This window comes from Myotis davidii, unplaced genomic scaffold, assembly GCF_000327345.1.
Source record: "Myotis davidii unplaced genomic scaffold, ASM32734v1 scaffold148, whole genome shotgun sequence".
Taxonomy (NCBI): domain Eukaryota; kingdom Metazoa; phylum Chordata; class Mammalia; order Chiroptera; family Vespertilionidae; genus Myotis; species Myotis davidii.
In genome coordinates, this window is record NW_006299479.1 from 4,436,058 (window position 1) to 4,445,011 (window position 8,954).

Genomic DNA, 8,954 nt, shown 5'->3' on the forward strand with positions numbered 1-8,954 from the left:
ATCAATCGGAGGGGTGTGGGGGTGCCCTGCCCAGGCCTAATGCCTGGGCCAGAGGCATCAGGCCTGGGCTGGGGGCAGAACCAGTGATGGGGGGAAATGAGGGTCCTCTGCCCAGGCCTGACACCTCTGTCAGAGGCGTCGGGCCTGGGCAAGGGGCCGATCCTGTGATCGGAGGCTGATGGGGGTCAACGCCTGAGGGCTCCCAGTATGTGAGAGGAGGCAGGCTGGGCTGAGGGACACTCCCCCCACACACACACACCCAGTGCATGAATTTCGTGCATCGGGCCCCTAGTATAAAATAAAGGTTTAATTATTGCAATGACATAAAATACATGAATACTGAAATTTAAACAAAATTTTTTAAAATATTTTTTAATTGATTTCAGAGATCCCCTACTGGGAATCGAGCCCACAAACTGGGCATGTGCCCTGACCAGGAATCGAACCGTGACCCTTCAGTCGCTCTATCCACTGAGCAAAGCCAGCTAGGGCTAAACAAAATCTTTTTTATTGTAAAATTTTGGAAATTACTTTCAGAAAATGTTGGTGCCCCTACTTTTCTGGTGCCCTAAATGCATCCTACCCAGCCGGCTGGGTAATGCCCAGGCCAGTCATACCACCCAGACAATGTGGGAGCTGCCTTGCATCAGAACCCATGTAAAGAGTGAACTACCCAGCCGGTGTTGCTCAGTGGTTGAGCATTGACCTATGAACCAGGAGGTCATGGTTTGATTCCTGGTCAGGGCACAAGCCCAGGTTTCCGGCTCAGTCCCCAGTAGGGGGTGTGCAGGAGGCAGCCAATCAATGATTCTCTCATTGATGCTTGTATCTCTCCCTCTCCTCTGAAATCAATAGTATGCACATATAATGAAAGAGAGAGAGAGAGAGAGAGAGAGAGAGAGAGAGAGAGACCTCCTATGTACTGGGTCTGGGAAGCCACTTACCGGAGGAGAACTCCTGGGCAAAGGCCAGAGACATCAGCAACAAGGGGAAGCCCACGGCTACGAATTTGACGATGCGATCCAGGGGGAGTTCCAGGCGCAGTCCTTTGAGGCGGGGGCCCCTGCGGTCGGGCAGCAGGGCGTCTGATAGCATGTACTCTGCAGCTGCGTGTGCAAGCGACATGATGCTGCTGAGCTTTGGGGTGCAGAGGCAGCAGGAGGGGTCCCAGGATGGTAGAGTGAGGAGATGGCAGCTCGGGGCAGCTGGCTTTGAGCAGACAGAGCCTGCAACCCCAGCCTCTCGGACATCTGTGCCAGGAGCAGGCGCTGGTTCTCTAAATAACTGGCCGGCCCCGGAGCCAGATACCTGGTAATTAGAGGGAGGTCTCGCATCGTGGGTCCTCGCTAGAGGAGGGTCGGGTGTCAGCAGGGGCTGCTGGTGTCAGGCTGCTCTCTGGCTTGCCCCGGAGCCGTTGGAGGTCTGTGGCTTTATGCTGCCCTCTTATTAATAAAGTATTTTTAGTGGGGTGGTGGAGGGAAGGCGGGCTGTGAGGCCCGGCCTCCCATGTAATTGGTGTGGAATTTGGGTGGAGAGGGCTTAATTGTGTTGAAGGTGCTCATTTTGTGGTTTGGGGTGGAGATAGGGACCCCAAGACTCAGCTGGGGTTACGACTACTACTACATAGTATTCTGTGTCCCAGTGATGAGATGTGCTTTGATCTCGGGTTCTTTCTCAGAAAGGACTCTGCATTTGGTGTTAAATTTCCTTCCACATATTTATATATATATATTTTTTTAGCCTTCATCAGTTCTTTAGAGAACCGAGGGATGGGTGGCAGTGTTAAATAGTGTAAAGAAGTGACCTTTGAAATTTGAAAATTTCAAAGGCTTCCACGGGAGACCGAGCAGGACTCATTTTTATTGTGTGACTTTGGCCAGGAGTATCAGCTATCAAATGGAATGATGTTGTAATCTTATAAGACAGAGAGGCAAGACTGAGAGTATCATATGTGAAGGCGTTTTGTAAAGTGTAGGGTAAATAGCAACTCTTATTTCCACTTGGTGGGGTCGGGTGAGTGAGGCATCTGCCCTGAGAGGCCCCGACTTTGGCCTTCACCCTGGTCCCCTTCGGCGGTGGCCTTCTCACGAGGCAAAGAGTCCGTGGGGCCAAGGGGATGCACCCCTTCAGAGTCTCCTCAAGACCACTCTTCTGGCACCTGGGACGCTGTAATTCCGTGCCCAGATGGCCCCAGTCTGTTCCCAGGGCCTGTGCAGGCCTTTTCCTTGGGTGTATCCTCTCGTGGACAGATCGTGCTGCTGGTGTGCACCCCTAGGACTAAGGAGAGGTGCCTTGAGGGAGTTGGATGGAATTTAGAAGCCCGGGATGCCCGCACATGCAATTATGAGGCTTCTTGCAATGTGGGGGCTTAGCCGTGTTGGGAAGAAGGGCCCTGGGAGGAATCTAAATTTAAATCTGACATTCAGATAATTATGAATTGGTGTGTGTGTGCGTGTGTGTCTAAATATGTCAAGGTAGGCAAATAGAATGTATTTTATGTAACAGTTTGCTAGCTTTATTTATAACGTTTAATTTTTTAGATATATGATATGTGGGCCTCTATTTGAACTGTTTTTCCTGGGCCCACAAATGTTTGGGTTGGGCCTGTCTCTCTCGCCATCCCCAGGCTAGAGGCCAGCTCTGATTCAGAGCTGCTCAGTGTGTGCTAACTAGAGTGGCCCGGGCATGGGAGCAAGAAAAGGGATCCTTTATTTCATTTCCCTTTAGCCTCTCCATACTCTCATTTCTGAATCTTTTCATTATGTGTGTTTTTGACAAATGTGTGTTGTTGGGTTTATATCCATGTATTTTCTTTTGGTTTTTAAAAATAGTTGACTTAAAAAATATATATTTGTATTGATTTTTAGAGGGAGAGGCAGGGGGAGGGAGAGAGAGAGAAACATCAATGTGAGAGCGGAACACAGATTACTACCTCCTGCACACTCCCCACCGGGGATCGAGCCCACAACCCAGGTATGTTCCCTGACCAGGAATCAAACTGGCAACCCTCAGGGGCACAGAACCATGCCCAACCAACTGAGCGACACCAGCCCGGGTGAAAAAAGTAGTTTACATCTTTACTGAAGTATATAAACTTACATTCATAAGCACATATCCTAAGTGTACAGTTCAGTCAGCTCTCATCTGATCGGGGAACTGAATGGTACTAGCACCCAGAAGCCACCTGTGTGCTCTTGTAATAACTGCCATTTCCCAAAGGGTAATCATTATCATAACTTCTAACAGCATCGTTTAGTTTTGCCTTATAATCTACAAAAATGGAATCACGTGTGTGTGCTCTTTTGCATTGGGCTTCTTTTGCTCTACATCGTATTTTTGAGAACCATTCATTTGTGCCTGTTTTGTACTTAATATAAATGGAATTACATGTATACATTTTTTGTGTCTGGATTCTCTGCTCAACATTTTTTTAAAATGTATTTTTATTGATTTCAGAGAGGAAGGAAGAGGGAGAGAGAGAGAGAGAGAGAGAGAGTAACCTGGGCATATGCTCTGACCGGGATTCAAATGGTGACCTCCTGGTCCATAGGTTGACGCTCAACCACTGAGCCATGTCAGCTAGGCTGCTCAACATATTTTTGAGATTCATCCATGTTGTTGTGCATATCAAATTTTGATTCCTTTTATTGTGTAGAAGTGCAACAATTTGCTTATCTTCATCAATTGATGGACAATTGGGTTTCTGGCTACTGTGAACATTCTAATTTGTATCTTATGGGGGAATATACAGTATATATGCATTTCTTTTGGTTATATACCAGTGAGAATTGGTATATTGGGATTACTTTGCATATGTTCATCTTTATTAGTTTTCAAAGAGGTTGTATTAATTTAATTTCATCAGCAGTTTGTGAGAGTCTTAATGGCTCCACGTCTTTACTATTACGTTTTTGTAATTATCAAACAATTTAGCCATTTTGCAAGGTGAGTAGTAGCATTGGGTTGAGGTTTGAACTTGCATTTCTCTACTGATGAATGCAGTTGGCCATCATGACTATTTCAATGTCTTCTGTTCTGAAGTGTATGTTCAAGTCTTTTTCCTGCTAGGTTGTCTATCTCTTTATTATTGATTTGCAGGAATTCTTTTTATATTTTGCATATGAGACCACTATCAGATATGTTTTATTTCTATTTTTCCCACTCCATTGTTTGACTTTTTATTCTCTTAATGGAGTCTTTTAATGGCCAGAAATTCATCATTCTCAGGTAGTCAATGTATCTAGTGTTTTCTCTTAAGGATAGTGCTTTATTTACCCTATTTAAGAAACTTTTGCTTATCCCAGTGTCTTAACATTTTTTCTGTTCTCTAAATGATTTTAGCTGTTCTCTAAATTATTTTTGTTTTATCTTTATCATGTTCTTCAGTCATTTGGAATTAGTTTTTTTAACATATGGTATGAGATGGGAATTAGAGACTAGATATAGCGGTTAAATGGGATTAGAGAGATTAGAGACCAAAGCTAAGATCATCCACACCCTCATATTCCCAATTACTATGTATGGGTGTGAGCATAGGACAGTGAAGAAGGCTGGTAGGGATATTATTGGTTCATTTGAAATATGATGTTGGAGGAGAACTGTGTGGATACCCTGGACTACCAGAAAGATGAACAAGTGGATCCTAGAGAAAATTAAGCCTGAAACATCAGTTGAGGTAAAAATGATAAAACTAAAACTGTCCTACTTCAAGCACATCATAAGAGAGCAGGGTTCTTTGGGAAAGAAAATAATGCTGGGAAAATAGAAGGCACTGGGGACAGAGGAAGACCAAACGTGAGAGGGACTGACTCCATAAAGGAAGCCATAGGCTCGAGTCCACAGGAGCTGAGCAGGCCTGTTGAGGACGGCATTGTGGACATCACTCATTCACACGGTTGCCAGAAATTGGAACTGACTCCATGGCATGTAACACACACATGTCATAAGGGCTCAAGATACATGATTTTTCATGTGGCTATTCAGTCAACTCAGTACAATTTATTAAAAAGAGCATCCATTTTTCATTGTAATACAGTTTGATGTTTTCATAAATCAAATGACAATTTGTCCATATTTGTAACAACAGTAAGACTATCTTAACTTCTTAACTGCTATTAATGTCTTTTCCCCTATAGTGTAAATGTCCCAGTTTTATTGCTCTTCAAGATTGTTCTGCTACTCTTTTTTTAAAAAAATATATTTTATTGTTTTTTTTACAGAGAGGAAGGGAGAGAGATAGAGAGTTAGAAACATCGATGAGAGAGAAACATCGATCAGCTGCCTCCTGCACATCTCCTACTGGGGATGTGCCCGCAACCCAGGTACATGCCCTTGACCGGAATCGAACCTGGGACCTTTCAGTCCGCAGGCCGACGCTCTATCCACTGAGCCAAACCGGTTTCGGCTGTTCTGCTACTCTTGACATTTTGCATTTCTATATGAATTTTATAATCAGCTTATCAGTTTCAGAATTTTTTACTGAGACTGCTAAATCTCTAGCTTAATTTGAGGAAAATCGATATCCTTCCAGTATTGAGGTTTCAAATTTATGAACAAAATATATCCCTCTATTTAGGTCTTCTTTAATTTCTATTCCTAGTGATTTTTAGTTTTCAGTGTAGATGTCTTACACATCTTTTGTTATGATTTATTCCTAGGTATTTAATCTTTCTTGTTAATATTGTTAAGAATACTTTTTTTTAAAAGTTTTATTTTCTATTTGTTGCTAATATAAGGAACTACAACTGATTTTTGCATATTGATCTTCTATCCAGCAAACCTTTTAAATTCATTTGATTCTAATAGTTTGTAGATTCTTTCGGATTTTCTGTCTACCCAACCATGTCATCTGTGAAAAATGATCATTTATTTTCTAACCTTTATGCCTTTACTTTTTTTTTGAAAATTTATTTTTCTTGCCTTATTGCACTGGTTAGGACCTTCATTCAGTACAATACTGAATATAAGTAGTGATCGTAGGTATCTTTTTCTTGTTTCTCCTCTCTCTCTCTCTGTCTTTGGATATTATTTTTTACATTAAGTTCTCCTATATTCCTACTTTACTAAGTGTGATTATTTTGAATGGATGTTCAATTTTTCAAAATACTTTTCTGTATAATTTGAGATGTTCATATTTTTTTTCTCCTTATTGTTGTTACTGTGGTGAAATGTACTGATTGGTTTTTGAATGTTATACTAGTCTTGCTTTCCTGGAATGAACTTTATTTGATTCTGATATATTCTCTTCATTTTTGGTGGTTTCAGTTTGCTAAAATGTTTTAAGGATTTTGCATTTATATTTCTGAAAAAGAACAAGCTGGATATTATTTTCCTTTCTTGTAAGGACTTTGGCAGGTTATGCTGGCCTCACTAAGAGAGTGAGGAAGTATTTCCTTTTTATCTATTCTGGGAAAAGTTTGTGCAAGATTCGTGTGATGTAAATATCTGACATGCAGGTTGTATTTTCATTGTTACAAATTGAACATAATGAAAGCATAGTGATTAATCACAAAAACAATATGTAATTATATATGTGTTTTCCGATGGTCTTAGGCAACCCCTGCGAAAGGGTCGTTCGACCCTCAAAGGGGTCGCGACCCACAGGTTGAGAGCCGCTGTATTAGCTGAAATACAGTAGTTTCTAATGCTGCATAAAAATTGCGCTGAAACCGAGGGCTTAAAACAACAAACGTCTCAAAAATTCTGTGGATCAGAAATTTAGAAGCATCTTAGTTGGGTTGTTAGGCTCAGGGTCTCTTGTGAAGTTCAATCAGGATGTTGACTGGAGCAGCAGACATCCCAGGGCTTGGCCGGGACGGGAGGGTCAGCTTCCAAGCTCATCCAGTGACTGTTGGCTGGCGGTCTCAGTGCCTTGTTGGGTGTTGACTGGAGTTGACAGGAGGCCTCAGTTCTGCATTAGGAGGGCCTCTTTCTGGCAACATGGTGGGTGGTTTTCCCAGCAGGAGCTCCAAGGCAGAGGGCAATCAGAAAGCCACAGGGCTTTGGCCAGAGTTTTGTTCAGTAATATCAGTTACTCTCATGTCCTATTGGGTAAACATGGTTCAATGAAACATTGCTTTCAGGCAATACCTTTTATCATGCGCTTTAGTAACCATACCTTCACCCAAAGCACCGCTTTAAGGAAGGAAATTTTAGGTACACTGAGAGTTTAGAAGAGCAAGAGGCTTTTGTGAGCATTTTTTAAAAACCAAAGGCCATATCATGAAGGTACCTATATGTTCCCATTTCTGTTCTTCAGGCATCCAGCTCTGTCTGCTCTAAGTTCCATTCATTTTGTAATTGACTTCAGGAAGGGATTCAATAAATTCAGTCCTTCAAAGATGACTAGAACTGGTATGTGATCACCTGTACTCCACATTCCTTATTAGGGACACTTTTATTTTAAGGAGGACAGACTGTTCAGCCAAAGCAAAACAAACAAAAAAATCTCAATTAGGAGAAATTCAAGACTCGGTGAGCAGGTGGGTTAGATATATTTTGGGTCAGATTTATATGCTAGAGTTCCTGTGGAAAAGTTATGAAATCATAACAGAGACTGAAATCCATTTTTAAAGGCCAGTTTATGAGTGTATGCACGTATATACTTATCAATAATTGCTGGTCTTTCTCTATAGCCCACATTCAACCAAGACTTGGCAGTGATAGTGTCTTGAGAGATTTTCACTTAGAATTTTGCTACATCCTCACTCTCATCACTAAACCCCAATCCCTGTCCTCAATTCCACTGACGAAATTTTACAAATAGAGTAAAACAATTCATTATCACAAACTTCAAATAAGCCCCATAAGACAGACTCTCCTTGGGACTGAAGAGCAAATAAGACCTCAGGGGTTCATTAAAAGTGGGCTTTTCTCTAAGAACCTCTGAGGGCTCTCGTCTGGATGATGTAACACCAAGGAAAGTTGCTCTGCGTTGATGTCAGTTGCCAGGGAGGCTGCATTTCTAAGCTATTAGAGCACTCCCCCTTCCTCCGTTTTTCAGTTTTATGATTACTTTTTATTGAGGAAAAAGTCACATGACATTTTTAAAATTCACCATTTAAGGCATGTTGAAGCGTAGATGCTATGGCTTTTTAATACATTCGCAGTGCTGTGCAACCCGCAGCACTATCTAAACCCAGAACATTCCATTATCTCAAAAGGAAGCCCATGCCAGAAGCAGTCACTCCCTATCTCCTCCTGCCCCCAGCCCCAGGGACCCACTAACCTGTTTTCTGTCTCTATTGTCTTACCTGTTCTGTCATTTCCTACCAACAGAATCGTATGATATGTGGCCTTTTGTGTCTGGCTTCCTTCACGCAGCATAATATTTTCCAGGTTTGTCCGTGTTGTGGCGTGTCGTGTGGCAGGTTGTGGCAGTTACTTCATTGCTTTTTCGGGCTGAATAGTATTCGATTGTCTGGATGCATTACGTGTTATTCATCCATGCATCAGCTGATGGACATTTGGGTTGCTCCCACTTAGGAGCTATTATAAACAGTGTTGCCTGAAGGTCAATCAGAGGGGATAACCTATGGTCCTCTCAGGTCTTTTCTGAGCTTGTGCACACAGTCTGTGTGTGACCCTCTAGGCTCTCAGGAATATGTGTGAGCTTATTTCTCTCAGCAGCTCATTCCCTAGTCTCTCCTCCCAAACTTTTTTTTTTCCTCTCAAACTTTTTGGTTCATCTATTATTGCCCCAACTGTTACCCACTTGCCCCAGGAGGCAGTGACTAATGCATTAGCCTTTAAACCAGTGGTTCTCAACCTTCCTAAGGCCGAGACCCTTTAATACAATTCCTCATGTTGTGGTGACCCCCAACCATAAAATTATTTTCGTTGCTACTTCATAACTGTAATGTTGCTACTGTTATGAATCGTCATGTAAATATCTGATATGCTGGATGTATTTAGGCGACCCCTGTGAAAACATAATTAAAGCATAGTGATTAGTC

General features: G+C 42.3%; 1 protein-coding gene across 1 annotated transcript in view; it reads right to left on the bottom strand.

The window, feature by feature from the left end:
* PANX3 (pannexin 3) overlaps positions 1–1,125 on the bottom strand; it is an 8,555-nt gene extending 7,430 nt beyond the window's left edge. The window contains exon 1 of the mRNA XM_006775109.2: positions 945–1,125. Within this exon, the coding sequence (XP_006775172.1) occupies positions 945–1,125 (181 nt within the window). The remainder of the gene's footprint in view (positions 1–944) is intronic.
* Between the last annotated feature and the right edge of the window lie 7,829 nt (positions 1,126–8,954).